General features: G+C 39.0%; 1 protein-coding gene across 1 annotated transcript; it reads right to left on the reverse strand.

The window, feature by feature from the left end:
- Positions 1 to 557: 557 nt before the first annotated feature.
- On the reverse strand, positions 558 to 17,224 carry dpysl5a (dihydropyrimidinase like 5a). Its single transcript, XM_084742536.1, has 13 exons — positions 17,067 to 17,224; positions 13,024 to 13,294; positions 9,392 to 9,550; positions 8,842 to 9,021; positions 7,849 to 7,917; positions 7,630 to 7,674; positions 7,463 to 7,538; positions 6,935 to 7,091; positions 6,146 to 6,287; positions 4,570 to 4,712; positions 4,245 to 4,452; positions 2,671 to 2,839; positions 558 to 1,556 (listed from the first exon to the last, which is right to left on the reverse strand). The coding sequence occupies exons 2-13, from the start codon at positions 13,282 to 13,284 to the stop codon at positions 1,471 to 1,473; spliced, it is 1,695 nt and encodes a 564-aa protein (XP_084598662.1). The 5' UTR covers positions 13,285 to 13,294; positions 17,067 to 17,224; the 3' UTR covers positions 558 to 1,470.
- Between the last annotated feature and the right edge of the window lie 841 nt (positions 17,225 to 18,065).

Here is an 18,065-nt window from a genome sequence, read left to right on the forward strand (position 1 = left end):
CAAAAAAAGTTGGGAAATGCTCAAAAAAGACCTGTTCGGAACAACAGGTAAACAGGTTATTTGGTAACAGGTGATAGTATCATGATTGGGTATTAAAGGGGCATCCTCCAAAGGCTCAGTCGATCATAAGCAAAGATGGACTGAGGTTCACCACTTTGTAAAAAACTGCGTGGGCAAATTGTCTAACAGTTTAAGACCAATGTTTCTAAACGCACATCTGCAAGGAAATGTAGGGATTTCACCATCTACAATCCATAATATCATTAAAACTTTCAGAGAATCCAGGGAAATATCTGTATTTAAGGGGCAAGGGCGTAATGGTGTTGGGGTGTCTGAACATGACACGGCTAACCGTCACGTGACATATACTGCCATCCAGACGTCCTGTTCAGAGACGTCCCTTCAGCAAGACAATGCCAAGACACATTCTGCACGTGTTAGAACAGTGCAGCTTTGTAGTAAAAGACACCAAACTGTCCTCCCTGCAGTCCAGACTGCAAATTTCACTTTCAAAACTTCAACAATTAGTGTCAGTTCCCAAACATTTACTGAGTGTTGTTAAAGAAAAGGAGACGTATCACAGTGGTGCAGGCATCAAATTCAGAATGACTGAATATTTTCAAAAACTAGTGATGTTAATCAGTTTGCACATTAAATATCTTGTCTTTGTACTGTACTCAGTTGAATAGAGGTCAAAAAGGATTTGCAAACCATTGCATTCTGTTTTTATTTCTGTTCTACACAACGTCCCAACTGTTTTAGAATTGGGTTTATGTTTAGGAAATAATTCTAACACAGTAGCGTCAACGGAAAAAAACACAAACAATGAAATATATAAAAAATAAATAAAAGAAATACATTTAAAATGTTAGCTTCCATTATGATAGTTTTCACCAATTGGTCAATTGCAACTTTTTTTTTTCCATAACTGACATATTAATGTCATGCCGACACCCTTGTAATAATTCATTCACCATGGCTCGTGGTAAAAAGACATTTGTGACATTTGTGACATTAAATCATGTAAAAAGGCATCTAAATAGTACATGATACAAGTGCAAAATCGTATTTTACAGTGAGGTAACACAATCGCATCATAAAAACCATGACTCACCTTCACATTCCTAAAACTATCAGTAAGATATTTCCCCTAACGTGATCCATCGGCCAAAGTAATTCACTGGCAACTCGTTTTTTTTTTTTATTTGCTGCTTATATTTGGTTAACATTTGACTGAAATTTGGTTGCTATAATAACCACTTAGCAATTCCTCGATCTGTATTTCAATATTATTGTCATACAGTTTTACAGTCCTATGTAACTGTGCTGCGTTCAAAGTAAAAACATGAATTCGTTACCCCCCCACACACACATTCTAAGCTTCCAGAAAGAAAAACAAGTCATCTTGCTCAGGCCGTATGTTTCCCTCAGGTGTCATTCTTCTGTTTCGTGTGCTGGCCGCCTGATCAGTTACCAGATCCCGCTGGATCTCCCTCCAGGAGGAGCGAGGATCCTGGCCGAGGATCTCTTTGGAATGTTGTCATCGATTTGGGCACCTGGAGCAGAAGGGAACATGAACACATGCAGCGGTTCAGCAGAGAAACACAACGAACTACAAATTCTTGGTAGTATTTATGTGCCATATGTTCTCATGGTATTGTAAAGGATTCTCTTAACAGCTTATGCTCAGTTACAAGGAGATTTAAGCAACGCGGTATACGTCAAAACATCAAAGCAATTCTTCTCATTCCCTTTAAAATACTGCTTAAACCACTTATGGTTACTAACAAGTATTTGGGTGTAAAGTAAACATTTTACTGGGGTGTTTCCATATGCTAACCACAAACTTCCAGGTACACATTCAGTTTCAGATCAAATGCAATTCGTCAACATACTGAGGTGGGTAAGAACAGATTTGGCTGTCAGTGCATGTTTCATGAATCCCACGCAAGATTTTTGTATCTTCCTCCTACTGCTTTGTTTAAGAACAGATATGAGACACAAGCAAGAAAATATTTATACACGAGGCCCAATGAGAGTATCGCTGAGTATTGTATCGATAAGCAGTATCAGCATTGATATAGGGATCAATAAAATCCTGCTGACTGTAAACCTCTTTGGTTGTTGCATGTCAGTCCCCATCTCTCCTGTCATTTCCTGTCAGCTCTCTGCTGTCAAATCTCTAATTTATGATTTAAAATTTGCAAGTGTACTTACTTCTAGATAAGGAAAAGGGATGGTATAAGCCTTCTGTACCTTCATTTGGCAAAGCAACCTGTTATATTCTTCTGAAAAGTGCTATGAATTTACAAATCTGTCTTATGAAAAGCTGAAAATTAGCTTCCCACACATGTAATCATCCACAAATGATGTAGGCATCTACTGTGCCAATGGCTGATTGTATGGGGTCCACAAGAAGCACTGCCCCTCCAAATTTATTTAAATATGGCGCCCTCATCAGGCCAATTATTGTAAGTTTTAAAAGTCAAAAAGGCAGTGACAAAACACAGCATCCCTCCCAAGTTTCAGCAAAAGTTCTCCAGTTGCCAGTGTATGAAAAAATACCTGAGTTTTCAGGTGGAACGGTCTAAAAAATACTCCGTCTTACAGTTGTAGTGTCGTTATATGAAAGAAAAATTGAAATGTTCACCAATATCTGTTGATTCTTACCAGACAGGCTGAAGCTGGACTCGTGGAGGTCCCTCACGCCCCCGTGCCGGGTGCACGGGCGTGTCGGAGTGTCCAGATCTGAAGCTCCCAAGTCCCTCCTTCCTGAGTTGGCCACCGCGACAACTTCACCTGTGTAGGGCTCCCGTTCAACAGCTTTCACAGCCTGGCTCTGGTAGGACAACACACACACATACAAATGAATACAACCAGGTGCTGAATGTTAACCTAAATCACAGAAGTTTTATACTGACTTGTAACTGGCTGTAGAAATGATTTATTGGAGGAAATGTGTTATGGTTTAACAGTAAGGAACTAATCAAGTATTAAAGGAACAGTTCACCCCAAAATCATCCCAAAATATACATTTTCCCCTGAGCTGTAGAGTTGTTTATTTATTTACATTATTTTGGTGTTAGTTTTGGAGATAAAAAAAAAGAAGTCAGACAAAATTGCACTCGGTTTGTGGTGCTCAAAGCACAATAACAAAAAAAGAAAAGGAACACATCTCTGATTACGAAAGTGAATTTCCCATTCATTCAATCCTTTGACAATTCAGAAAATCCATATATAAATACTTTCAAGCCTGAAATTGAGCCATCCAGCCATGAGAATCAATCATAACCATAAAATGTTTGATTTGGACCAAAAAAATGATTGTAAGATGGTGAAAAAGCAACAGTACAAGACTGTGTGCATAATTAATTTAAAAGTGAAGGAACTACTCATCCCATAAACCCTTGCAAATAATACAGTTTCTTTCTAAATTTAACTTTTGTCATTATTATAGTGTTTATACTGCAAATCTCCAGGGCACTGTGAATAAAATGTGTTTTTTTTTTTTTTGAACAAGGTTGATATCAGACTTGTGACTTCTACAGCAGCATTACATGGCTTTGTTAAATACTTGATTCTGATTGGTCAGTTCCATCAATCTAAGGTCTGTTATTTCTATTGACAAGACTGTTGCTATGTACAACAGACACTGTTGCTACGGACGCAGTTCTGACCATATTATATAATGATAGATTCTTTAAAACAATATTTGGTGGCAAATTGTTGATTTTTTTTGTTGTTGTTGTTAAGTAACCATGCAATAAGTGGGATAATGTACAGTGAGCAGGTCATTATTGCAAAATAACCCTGACAGGGTGATGCAGGAATCATCATCATCGTGAATCATCCTGATTTTTCGCAATGATGACCTGTTCACTTTACAGTATCCTTCATTGTTTCACAATCTCATAGCTCGTGGTGAGTCTACCTTGGATGGTAACGACATTATGACTAATAATCCAAGTTTTATTTTCTGAAAATAAATGGGATTTTCACTTCTGGAGCCTCACTGTTTAGCTCTATATCCAAGAGTTTGTGTAAAATGAATAAAAACTATACATGTCAACCTGAACAGCTGCCTCAAATTCAGTGTTTTTCATTATAATATTTGATAAATGGCTTCTGTTATCACATGATCAAAGGCTGTGTTACTAATGGTAAGCTTCTCTCCTGTGTATTTCAGGTCAGTTTTCATATTGATCCACTGTGGTTTTCACAAACACACAAACACTGTCTGTTACCTTTTCCCTCTGAACCATCTTCTTGTAGAGGTAATCTGGGAAGGTTCTCAGGGGGCAAAACTTTCCAGAGCCCTCAGCGCACGTGAATATGCCATTTTCGTAGACCAGACGGCCACGGCTGATGGTGACCAGGGGAACGCCATGGCAACGGAGACCCTCGTACAGGTTTACATCTCCTCCCTGGACCTGGCTATCCACAGAAATGGTCCTGCAGAAAAAAAAAAAAAGATGACCCTGTTAAATCGGACAAACCAGCTTCAGATAGTCCAGATAAAAGCTGCAGCGAGACAAGCCGGTCGATGAATGGATGGATCGGGTTTCATACTTGGATCCCTCGGGGTCCCAGACCACCACATCAGCATCTGCTCCGGGGATGATCCTCCCTTTCCTCGGGTAGAGGTTGTAGATCTTGGCAGCGTTGGAGCTGGTGACTGCTACAAAGCGATTCTCATCCATCTTACCTCCTATCTGTTACAACAAAGACACAATTTAAAGTATGTTTGTAATCTTAAAGGGATAGTTCAGATTATTTGAAGTGGGGTTGTATGAGGTACTTATCCATAGTCAGTGTGTTACCTACAGCAGCAACAAAATGTATTTTAGTTACCTAAAAAGGTCCACCTACAAAAGATCAATATCAGTTTTAGTGTACACTATTTAGCAGGAGTTGCTGGTTCACTGTTGCCTTGATCAGTTAGTTTGTTTGTACTTTTGTGTGATTTCGATGTTTTCAAAGGACAGTTCAGATTCACACAATAACACAAACAAACTAATCAATCAAGGCAGCTGTAGACCAACAACTCCTGTGTTCTGTGAGGTAAAATTACTGTTTTTTCTCAAAGGAGTCTGGTTGGTTTGGAGAGAGTGATACTTTGGCCAGAAGTGGAAAGAAACAAATACTTAGTTACTGTACTTAAGGAGATTTTTCTGTACTTTACTTGAGTATTTATTTTTCTGACAACATTTTATTTTTATTCACTACATTTTAACACAAATATCTGTACTATCTACTCCTTACATTTTCAAAACAGGCTTGTTTTTTTTAGTTTTAATGAATTTGAAGGGAATTATTGATAATTGCATGCCGCCTTCCCAGCACCAAGAGCAATTTTGACCTAAATGAATGGGACATTAATACATAGAAAAGACCAATTCCTTGATGTATCCATAAGTGCCTATCACAACAGACAAAAAAATGCAACAACTAAAAGATGGAACAAGATAAAAATTCTGTAAAAGACGAAAATGACGTAAAAGATGAACAACGATGTAAAGGACATAACAAGACAAAAACTACACAACACAAAAAGAATGTAAATTACATGAGGACTAAAACAACGTAACAAAACAAAAACTTTGATAAAGATGTAACAAGACAGAAAAGACAAGACAGTGAGCCTCTGCGTGGAGAAAAGTTGAGGTTCAACTAGCTTTGCACAGAAACAGCCGATAGAAATGTCGCTCAGAGCGGTACTTTTAATTTTTCTTTACTTCAGAGCCTGTACTTTTAACTTTTACTTGAGTAAAGAAGTTGAAACCGTACTTCTACTTTTACCAGAATTGTGTTTTACACTTTTAAGCAGTTAAAATACCTTTTCTTGCTGATGCCCCTCTCTGCTTCTCCTAACTGGTGTACACATCTGTAGGTAATACATCTACTGGAGGTAATACACTGACTATGGATAAGTGTCTTACACTTATAACCCCTCATTAAAAAATCTGAACTATCCCTTTAAAATGAGACACAGTCTCCAACTAAATAAATAAAAACAAGGATGTTTTTTTTTGCATCTTTGCTGTCTGTTTTTTAAAGTTCAAATCGATAACTGTCAAACCAAAACAGACGTTCTATTTGTGGAAGTTGTCTGGCAGCCAGACGGGAACAAAAGAGCTACACATACCACTCCTTTCTCCCAGATGACGCTCATGCGATCCTGAATTCCAGGAAGCCCATGGGGGATCTTTGTAAAATCATCCTTGCCCATGGCTCTCTGTTTGATGGTGAACGGACGGTGGTCGGACCCAACAACATTCAGAGTATCACTGCGGCCGAACAGAGCGAGATGGAGGGTCACATTTATTACTGCAGAAACACTTGACATCCTATTGACCCGTCCTCGGTCCCGCTCCTTTTTGCTTTGTGCTCACAACAGCTGAGCTAGTGTGGTACATAAAAAAACCTCAGTCAGATTCCTACTTTCCTGCTTCCTGTTCCTAGATATACTGTGTGCAAGGCTCATCCATGTTGGAAAAAAAAATACTAGCAAGCTAGCTAACTATTTTTGCAGAATAGCTAGTTATTTAGCTAGCATTTTTTTAATATTAGATGTCAGATGTAACTAGCTAGACCAACCATTCTCAACCACTGGTGGGCCTCAGAGCACCATCAAGTGGACTCTAGTTGTTTTGCTACAGAGCAAAACACAAGCTAACTAGCTAGCTAGCGATTGGTGTAGAGTACCTAACTTGTTATCTAGTGTTTTGCCAAAATAAGCTAACTTAAGATGGGACTATGAGAAGTTTTTAACCATCTTCAAAGTCATTTTTTCTTTTCAACATAGACAAGCCTAGTGCATATATATCTAAAAACAGGAAACAGGAAGGGAGAAAGTTATCTGAGGTTCCAAAAGGGACGGGTCTTGGGAAGGGTCAATTACATTTAATGTGAGATTTTATAGTGTTTTCCTCACTTTCCCAGCAGGCTCATCAGGAAATTGGGAGTACTGGGGTCCAGGCGGAGAGGGGGCACGGTAACGTGGGAAGCAGCGTGAATCCAGTCCTGATGATAGTACTGCATGCCGTTCAGCACAGCGTGGGCCGTGGTTGTTTCACCGTGGACCACCTTACCTGTGATCAGGCAGAGCAATATGGATGCATACTGGATTAAATGATGCTGAGAAGAGTCTAAGAAAAAGGGACAAAGTTTAAAGGATAATCTCTCCATTTCACTGAGTTTCTCTGGCTTGTAATTAGGGTTGTTCTGATACGAATACCAGAATCGGAAAAGCCTCTGCCTAAAATACTGGATTGAGTATTGGCAAAGTTCGGGTATCGGCATTGAGAGAGAGAAAACTGTGTTGAAGGGATGGATGGATGGATCAAACAAACCAAGGACTTTAACCAAGGAGACTGGGGTTCATGTCCCATGTGAAAACCAAAATGGTATCAGAACATGTCTATTGTCACCACACCTCCTAAGGTATGAAAATAGGCCTTACCCTGCATCTTGGCTGTAGCCACTACGTCTCCTGCAGCCATACTGGACACGTTGACAAGATAGATTGGGCAGTGGGCCTGACAGAAACATAAATAGAATATAGAAAAACTGATTTTATCTTTTCATCATTATATATTCCTTTATTTGTGTCACACAAGTCTCACTCACTCTATTTGCGATGGTTATTGCCCTGTGGGTCGCCTCTGCTTCCAACTGTGAAGAGACAGAAGACAGTGAAGAATCATAATGAGATACCAAGACAGAGACCAGATTTATTTCATTACAGACATATTAATACTCCTGACAAGACTGTGAATATAATGAAACATATCGTTAGCTTGACAGGCAATACTTGAGGGGAAACCAGGATAATCCAGACTATCATACCTCTTCAGGCCTGCTGATTTCAATCCCCTCTGGGCCACTGATGCCCAGGTCCAGCGCTTCCTTTGCACCCTGGCAGGAGGCAAGAGAGTGCAATAAATTATGCATACAACAAATTAGGGTAAAGTGCATTTGGGAAAAAAAAATCAGTCTATTTTACATAACTGAATAAATATAGATCAATAAAATTACAGGGAAAATTCATAATAATTATTTAGTTTGTGTATTCAACAATAGACATAATAAAGAGAAATATGAACTAGACAGAAGCAAAATAATCAAATTCCTCAAATAAAGTTATGGGACAAACTCAACCTAATTGAGTTTTATGATGCGTCTCTTCTTTTGTTTGCTCCAGTTGGTCCATTAAAACAGTCTGCAGGTTGCTGTGAGGCAGTCTCTGTTTTCCTTACTGCATTGTTTTTTATTTAGTTTAGTTTATTTAGTTTCTAGGCTAGTTAGCTGAGTTAGTCTATACAATCTTATTGCTAGCTAGTAACCCGTGTAATGTTTTTTTTTTTTTTTTACTTTTTAGCTAACTAGCAAACAATGTAATGGTTTTTGTGTATTTTTTAGTAAGATAGAAAAAGTACATTTTATTACCTTTTAAGCTAGTTTGCAAACAAGGTAATGTTTGTTTTTTTCTTTTTAGAAAAACAGCAAACAATGCAACATTTTGTTAACTTCTTAGCCAGCAAAGAGTGTATTGTTGCTTTTTTTCATTATAGCTGGCTTGCAAACAATGTAACATTGTTGACTGTTTCTTTTTGTTATTTTTTTACCCTTTAGCTAGTTAGCAAACAATGTAATGTTTTGTTTTGTTTTTTACTTTTTTACAAACTAGCAACCAGTATAACATTGTTGGGGGGTTTGTTTGTTTGTTTGTTTTTACTTTTAGTTACCAAACAATGCAACGTTTTGTTAACATTTTAGCTAGCTAGTTATACAAGTAACGTTTTGTTAAGGTACAAAGGAAGTGAAATGATTTTCTCTCACCTCTGCCACCAGTTCCCCGTTCTCAGCGTGGACTCTTGCTATAGCTCCGATGTCCTTACAGTGCTGCAGAGCCTGGAAGAGCTCGCTGTCCCTCAGCATGAACATGTCCTTGTAGGCCATGAACATCTGGAAGGAATTCACTCCCTTCTCTCTCACCAGCTTCTCCATCTCAGCTCGCACCTGCAGGAAGGGAAAGTGTAAAAATATTCTCTAGCATCTCTCTGTCAGCATCAGCCTGTACTTTTTATTGTATCCATATTGTTATTCGACTGTATATTTATTTTACTGTCTAAAATATCTAGAGCAAATATCAGGATTTTAAATCAAACAGCAAGAGCTTCTTTCTTATGTCACCATTTTGAACCAATGTCCAAAATCCATCATAGAAAAACAGAGAAAACAAATCTTTGCCAGCGTCACTTAACCAGAATGCAACCTGGCCGAACAGTACAGGGTTCTCATAACTGACATTTCAACAAAATGTTGTTTTTGGCATAAAAATGCGCAAAAAATATTATTATGTGTAGATGGACACAAAGTGTCTCAGTACCTTGGGTCCCCACCAAGTTACTCCCACGTGCAGAGCGTAGTCACAGCAGGTTTTGGAGTCCGCCGAGCTGCGGCACTTCTCATAGGCTTCCAGCAAAGACTCATTCTTCTCTGGCAAAATGTGTCCGATCACCATTGTTGTACCTCCAGCTAGAGCAGCCTAGAAGACAAGTAAAACAAACAAAGATCTCAAGTTCTTTATGAGGTATTTATGTGAATAAATATGAATGTTTTGTTTTGTTTTTTGGGTGTGACTTCATACTTACTTCATTGGGTTCAAGGATTTTTTAACCTGATAAAATCCTTGTTTAAGTTTAAATAATGTGCAGTGTCTCTTCTCCTTTATATTTATTAGGTTCCCCACAACACTTGATTTTATTTTTCATTAATTTGGTTTAACAACCATTTCTATATTAACTAAATAAAATGTACTGCCAAATAAACTTGGATTTACTAATCGTGCAACAGAACTCTGCCTAATTTTATACCTGGATTTACTCATTTTAAACCTGCTTTTGTTAAACTCAACCCAAATCTTGCAACCCAATCTCTGTATCATCCTGACTTTTCCTGTGTTTCCTTTATTTTTTAAATTTCTTTTATCAGTTTCAGTAAAATAAACTGAGGTTAACTGAAATGAACATTAAACTGAGGCATCAAGTGACGTTAAAGCAGAAGATATTGATTTATTAAGCCCATAAATACTGGAGTAATCCACAAATCAACACAGCTCTTGGTCTAAGTAAAGGAAGTAAAAGCTTCAATTGCCATTAATGCTTATCTTTATGGTTATTTGCAGACGACTGCTGAGGGAAATATAAATCCTCCGGTAGTTAAAGCAGAACTGACCAACCCTCACAGTGTAAGTAAGAGACATTTAAAGCAATAATTTCTTTACAGTATCAGCACTTCTTACTTGTTATCCTCCAAAAACAAATTTAAATATATATTTTTTTACAATAAATTATAATAACCACAACAAGTGAAGACAGAGTGTGTTTTGTGTATAAGTGCATGCTTCACTGAGCATCTGTCAGCTGACCCTAGAGACTCGAGTAGTGAGTAGTGGGAGGGAGGACGAGGGGGGCGTGGGTCTGAGAACCATTGTCTCCAGGCACAATGGCGTGAGTGAAAAGGCTTTGCAGCAGTCTTTGCAGCAGCCCCCCGGTATCCATGGAAACAGATACTGATCTGCATTTGTCTCTGGACTCATTCTGGAGCAGCGCGGGGAGGGGCGAGGAGGAGAGAGTGACGGTGGGAGACGGAGGAATGAGGGGCGAGGAGGACAGAGGACAGTGGAGAATAGTGTCTGTCACCAGCGTCTACCGGCAGCTACCGTCTGCGTGAAACAACCGGAGGCCGGCGTCCGTCACCTCTCAGACGCCCTCCATCATCTCGGAGTGCTACAGAGTGATGAGTCATCATGGTGCCCTGAAGCAGAGTGGGGTATCCCGGTCTTATCAGCAGCCACGATGACTCCATTACACACTTTCTGGCAGCCTCGCCGCCAGCAAAGTGCCAGATCATTTTTGTGTGATGTCGTGAAACACAGACGCTGCAACCCTCCAACGCTTCCAGAAAAAACACAATGAACTGCCAAGTAGGGCATTAAGTTAATTAATTTCTGTAAATCTACTGATTATTTTCTGGAGGAAGCGACTCAACATTTTATCTGTAAAATATCAGAAAAGTGTGAAAGACACCCGTCACCAGTCGTCTGCGCCTGGTTTGCACCTGCTCTTTTAGCTCACAGCTTGGTCTGATATTGAAATGATATTCACTGTTTTATGTGCATTTTTTTCAGCAATCATCCTTTTTCTGTCTGCTTTTTGTCTGGTTTATGATAACCACTTGCAAGCTGGGTCCAAGGTGATGTCTTCAAATATCTTGTTCTGTCCAGCAAACAGTCCAAAACTCAAAGACATTCAGTTTACAATCATCATCATTTTGCTTAAAAATTATTTAAAGGGACAAATCAATTTTTTTAAGTGGGCTTGTATGAGGTATTTATCCATAGTCGGTGTACTACCTACAGCAGATGGTGGTCGGCACGCCCTCAGTTTGGAGAAGCAGCAGGAGAAACAGTGTAGGAAGCTAAGCAATGTACTGCTGTGGACAGGGTCAGCAGTAGAGCACATTTTACCTACTTTAAAAAGGCTCACCAACAAAAATCAACATCATTTTAAGTGTGCACTGTATTTAGAATATTTTCAGTGCTTTATCTTATCAGGCAGAATTTTCTGATGTTCTGGTTCTGGTATTCTGCGGGTTAAAATGATTGTTTTTACCAAAGGAGTCTAGTAGCTTTGAAGAGAGTAATATCTGGCTTATATAACAGCAGTTTCTCATTGGAAAAGTTTAAAATATAGTCTAAATATTGCGTACACTTAAACTAATACTGATTTTCTTTGGTGGACCTTTTTATGGTGGCTATATTATGTTCTGTTATTGTGTGCCTGAGGTGAATCCCAACAAGTTTTTAAAATACCAAAGTCACACAATTACGCAACCAAACTAACCAATCGAGGCAACGGTACATCAGCACCTCCTGCGTTCTGTGAGGTGTGATTACTGTTTGCTTTGGAGGGAAAAATATTTTGTTCTGAACTAAACTTTAAAAACACTTAAGTTAATAAAATGTCAGTAGCTCATCTGGTAATGTGTGATGGTTTTGCAACCAGTGATGTTCTAGATCACTTGCCACACATCTTTGGTGTTGCTGGTGTACAAGTCTTTCAACAGTCTCTGATGATGTCTCCACTTTTACCAGCTTTTAGTTTTGCTCTGACGGTGTTGTACGATTCCTTGTCACATGATCGAAAGGCTTTTTTTAAACAGCCAGGTGGATAACAAGTCTTGCTGCTGACACTGTCCATTATTCCTGCTCCCCCTGCTGCTTCTCCAAACTGGGGACGTGCTGACCACCATCTGCTTTAGGTAATACACTGACTATGGATAAGAACTTCATACAACCCAACTTCATCAAAATAGTGTGTAATTAATTTTCTTTCCATTTACTAATTGATTAATCAACTAATTGTTGGGGCTCCAATCTCCCAGATTGATGTCTTGGCTGAAGGAACATGCAAATCCAAGTCCAAGTCCAAGTCCAACTACTAAATAAGTCAGCATATTTCTAAGCAACTGTCGCCATCATTTGCCCAGTTTAAATAACTTTTAACACATTTTAATGCTTAATGCATATTAGATTTCTCTGTTGCAGTTTTATGTTATAATGTTGTCCTTTTACACAGACAGCAAGATAAGTTGTGTCTAAAATAACCAACACATTTGATGCCAAAATATCAAGAAAGCAGTCTAATTTTATCAAAACTAAACTAAAGTAGCATCACTGACATCTCGGCTAATATTAGCATCAGTGGAAAGCTTTCATTGATCTATATCTGACAGAAAAAAACAACACATTTGTGATCATAAGCAGTTAAAGTTAAAGGAATAGAGTCCAGCTAAATTTAGCACAAAAACTGCACTCATTAGCTTGAGTTTCTGAATCTTATTCTGGTTCTTATTCCATGCTTTGACTGGAAAACATCCTCTGACATTAACAATTAGGGCAATGTCCTACTTCCAATCCAAATCCTCCATTCTTTCCATTTCCAGCAGGACGGTTACCTTGGTGCCGCTGTAGTAGTCGTCTGCCGTGGTGGCGTTCATGAAGGTCTCCTCCAGGTGGACGCTGGTGTCGATGCCCCCGGGGAGGACCAGTTTTCCCGAGGCGTCGATCACTTTGGCTCCACCTGGGATCATCAGCTCCTTCCCGACCTGCTGGATGATGCCGTTCTCGATGTAGACGTCCGCCTCCTGGGTGCAGTCGTCGTTCACCACCTTCCCACCCTTTATCAGGATCCGCACCATCGCTGAGCTGGAAGACATGGCTATAGCTCTGTGAGAACGAGAGAGAAGACACATTTACTGATGGGTTTTTAACCATTTTCATCAGGTGCTGCTAAAAATGACTAAATGTAAAACCACTAACCTACAAAAAGAACAAGAAAAGTTGCAGCTACTTTTTCTACAAGCAACTTGAGAAAGAGATCTTTTTTCCAGTACCTCATCCTGACACAGTGTAGTGAGTCTGGAAGAGACAAGAATCAGTGATGCTGCTCTGTGGCTGGTCTGTCAGACACTGACTGACATCAGCTACAGGACTGAGTAAGCTGTGTCAGTCACCGCCTGTGGCCTGACGTCCCAGTGGACAGTGACGTAGTGATAAACAGAAAGGAGCTGAATCCACTTGTAGATTTAGGCAGACAATAAATCAATAAGGCCATTATTTTGAAAGGACTGAAGCAGCATAAAGCTACTTACAAATGGTGTTCACTCATTATGGAGATGCATAGAAAGAATCATAATCGCTTTAAAATATTTATGGTAACACTTCATTTGAAGGGGCGTGCATAAAACTGTCATGACACTGTCATAACCATGACATAACAAGAACATGAAGGAGTTAGTAAGAGTCATTTGGTCAATTGTGTAGAGCTGTTTTTTTCTGGTTTCTTTACTCCTTTATGACAGTAAACTGAATATCTTTGGGTTGTGAGTAAAACAAGACATTAGAGGACGTCATCTTGGGTTTTGGGAAACACTGATCGACATTTTTCACCATTTTTTGACATTTTATAGACCAAACAATTAATTGATGAATCACAAAAATAATCAACGATTAACCAATAAAAATAATCGTTAATTGCAGCCCTACAGTTACGTCAATTTTAATGCTTGACCGGGGAAAGTAAAATGTCATGTCAGGCGAGTAAATCAAGCAACTCGTGTCCCATGAGCCAAGTGGTTAAAAGGAATTACATTATTATTTTCAAAAATGCAAAAAAACAGTTTTCAGACTCTCACATATGGAGATTTCTGCTATTCTTTGTTTATTATCATATTAAACTAAATATCTTTGGGTTTTAGACTGGCACAGAGATTTAAAGACATCACCTTGGACACTTTTTCTCTATTCTCTGGCATTTTACAGATGTCGTAGCCTTACAAACATGACAGCTAACTTTTGTTTTTGTTATTTGATAACCACTAATAAATAAAACAATTTCTACAGGAGCAAGTAAAAACTGACTTTTGATAAGTATATTTCCAACACATCCAAGTGAAAAAAAAAACATGTTGAACCCTGGTCATAACTGACCAAATGACACTCAACAGCCATAAAAGTTCATAAAGCCTCTTTCATGTTCATACCAGATGTTCCGTCATGGTTATGACGTTCCAGCACACACACCAGGATACTAGGATTGGCACAATATTATTATAAGATTTCATTAGAAACAAAAAAAAGAACCAAAATACGTGTTTGAGGTTTTGCTTCATCAGATTCACTCTGTGCTTGATCACCATCAGCTGAAAATAATCAGGTGCTGATCATCAGATAATCCAACAGATCAGTTTCTATAACAATTAATGTCGGAGTACAAAATCTAGATATTCCATATCTGATACTGCAGGGGATGAACACATCCAAAAAACAAACATCTCCATAAGATACCATAAATCTAAAGGACATAAATATCCTTCTAATTAGATACATATGAAAAACTATAAGTAAGTTGAGGTGGGTTTTCTTCCACACACACACACACACATCGAACAGCTCTACTGTACCTCTCTACTACAGTGCGTCCCCACCAGTGGGTCAGCACCCAGAAAAGGTTGCAGGACAAATCTAAATGGGTCGTCAGAGGATTAGTGGGGTAAGTTACAACATAAAAGCAAATTCAGGGGTGGCATGGCGGCCAAGCGGTAGAGATACATACCATGTAAAGGCAATGTCCCTGCTGGGGAACTTTTTTGCATATACTACCCCCTGGCTTTCTACCCTTTATTACATGCCTTTGTTAAATTCTCCATTCTGATTGGTCAGTTACAACATTTTGTTATTTCTGTATATATATATATATATAGATTTGTAGATCTGTAAATGTGCAGAGAAATCTGTACACGTGTATATAGATATTTAAGTCAGAGTAGAGTAAGTATTTTGCTCCTGGAAATACAGACATCAGTCATCAGTTACAACTCAGGCAGGTATGGTTTTACTCGTTCTGCATCTAAAATAACTCATAGACATGCATCCTGTGTCCAAGCAGACCATCGAGGTCAGTGAGGTTATGCCAATTTCAGATTATTTTTTTTTTTTGCAACTTGTCAGGATTTCAACTCAGTAATTATAAGTATACACATGGTGGGTATGTTATAGTCTTCTAATATTTTTTTTATTTAAATTGGACAACTTTTGAAGCACAAAAATGGAATAACAATTTCATCCATGGCAGTGTGGAGAATTGAATTAGACCTTCATGTTCTGAAATTAAATTTAGTGAACAGCAGGGGGGGAATTTTGTGATGGGTGAGGGTGGGGTCTCATCATGCCCAGTTTTTTTTTTTACAACTCTGGCTATGAGCCACTCTGCTCCACTGTCTACTCTCATCTTTTAAAAAAGACACAAAAAACACACACGCAAAATAATGCAAAAAATATTCTCTTCCCATCAGTTAAACTGGATGTGATTACTGTCAGTGATTATACATCAATAACAAAGAAACTCCAAGATGTGCCTCCTCCCTCTTCCCCTCTTACACCACCACTGTAATAATGATGTGATGTATTGTATGTGTGTGTGCGTGTGTGTGTGTGTGTGTGTGCTCCATCCTGCGTGCTTGCGTGCATGTGTGCGTGCAGGATGCGTACGTATGAGGGTGCGGCAACTTTACTGCATGGCATGGACTCCTTCACACATCCAGATCTGAGGGCTGATAATGTGCAGGATGCTAAGTGCTCATGCATTTATACTAACAGGATGGAAGCTAAAAGGCGAGACAGTTGCACCATATTGAGCTAAAGCATGGAGCAGCTACAGGCTTTAATAAAGTTATTATTATAACATCTTAAAGGGCCTACTGCTCAGTAAGCACTATGGAAGTTGACGCCGGTTAGTCAAAAATAAACAGGTGAGCTTACCTGTTTAAAGACCTGCACAATAAATCAGAGTAAAGAAATTGTATCATACATAACTGAATTTAAAAATGAAGATTAAATACGTGCATCTACAGTTTAAACACGTTTTAAATAGTCACTTTAGAGCAGAATTAGAAAACAACAGGCCCTGCTGCTGCTATACTAGCCAAAATGTCTTTATATTTCTGGATTTGTGCTTTAAAATCTATTAAAATCAATTGTAATCTTAAGTATATGTCAGTTAGTATCAAACAGAGTAATTATCCAGGCAAATAATTACTGAAATGATGACACTTCCACTTGTGCGACTTGACACAAAGAAACCGGTCTCCATCCGGCATGATCGCCTGCACACAGCCTTCATTAACGACCTAGAAAGCGCCTCACAACTCTCTATAGTCCCTCCTCTCCCTCCTCCAGCTCGCCTTAACCCCACAAACTGGCCTCTCGCTGCTCTCCTGCAGCCCTCCGGCCGGGTTAAGAGGTGTAGTTGTGGCTACTTCAGGGTGTGTGTGGCTCCTGGCAGGGTGGCAGAGCGCAGCAGGCAGACACCCAGACGCGCAGCCAGAGGGCAGGCATGGAAACAAAGTCTCCGGGCTCCAAGCAGGAGGATTTCCCCGCAGACTCGGAGCCGCTGCAGGGAATTAAAGCGAGAATATAAAGGTGATGATGGGGCACATACCTCCTCTGACTGTGGGCCTCCTGATGCTGCTGCTCCTCTCGGCTCTCTGGTCACTTTCTGACAGGAACACACTGCAACACAATCCGTGGACGGCACTTCCCAACCAGATACACACACACACACACACCAGATGGATGCCTTCCTGGCCGGTCCGGGACCAGCAAGACCGCAGCATCATCACCGGCAAGTCAGCAAGGAGATCCGACTAAGACTTCCGGTTATCGCTTTCAAAATAAATTGCAACTTGTTCTGCAAAACAGTAGCCAAGTGTTACATGTACTTTATGTGAGCCACTGAATAAACTGGAGACACTTGTAACTGGGGCAATTGTGACATTTTTAAAAAAAAAAAAATCCTTAAATCCACTACAAGGAGTTTTGAATTGATTATGCAACAGTCTCAATTTAATATTGATGCCTCGATATGACATACATCAGCAAACTAGACCAGTTACATTTTTCACATATGACAGCTTTTGTCCACAGGAGCCTCCAAAATCAACAGAATATGAAGTTCCTTGCAGTAGCTTTCATAACTCACAGACAACTTGAAATACCCAAGTAATATTTTTATATAAGAAACATGCATATGTGCACAATTTAATAATGCAACTGATATTTTATATATATTTTATAATATTAAAAATTCAATGCAAGAAGTCAGAGTGTTAAAACTGCAGTTTTAAAGGGGGTTGCGAGCATTTGTAACACTGATAAAATCAGTCATATTAACCCACTGCATCTCAAATAAATTCATGCCTCAAAGTAATCAAATTACTGCAGTGATGTCACTTCAGATTTTATCACTAATTGCTTTAGATGTCAGATATTCTATGCATTCAAAGCAAAAGTCTAGTTCTATTTTCTATTTTCAGAATTTCAAATTTAAAAATATATTTTGTTCATATACATATTGTCATGTTTGCATCTTATAAATGTTGTAACCCCTTGTAAAGAAACTGTCAACCTATGTTGAAATATTTTTGTCATAAAGGGGGAT

This window comes from Lutjanus erythropterus, chromosome 18, assembly GCF_056507025.1.
Source record: "Lutjanus erythropterus isolate fLutEry1 chromosome 18, fLutEry1.hap2, whole genome shotgun sequence".
In the NCBI taxonomy this organism is placed as follows: Eukaryota; Metazoa; Chordata; class Actinopteri; order Lutjaniformes; family Lutjanidae; genus Lutjanus; species Lutjanus erythropterus.

Excerpts from the sequence above, each read along its gene's own strand:
- dpysl5a (XM_084742536.1), bottom strand. The coding sequence starts at position 13,284 with ATGTCTTCCAGCTCAGCGATGGTGCGGATCCTGATAAAGGGTGGGAAG. Across the intron at positions 6,288-6,934 it reads CTGATGAGCCTGCTGGGAAA|TGATACTCTGAATGTTGTTG; the intron begins GTGAGGAAAACA and ends GTTCGGCCGCAG. Across the intron at positions 4,713-6,145 it reads TCATCTGGGAGAAAGGAGTG|ATAGGAGGTAAGATGGATGA; the intron begins GTATGTGTAGCT and ends TTGTTGTAACAG.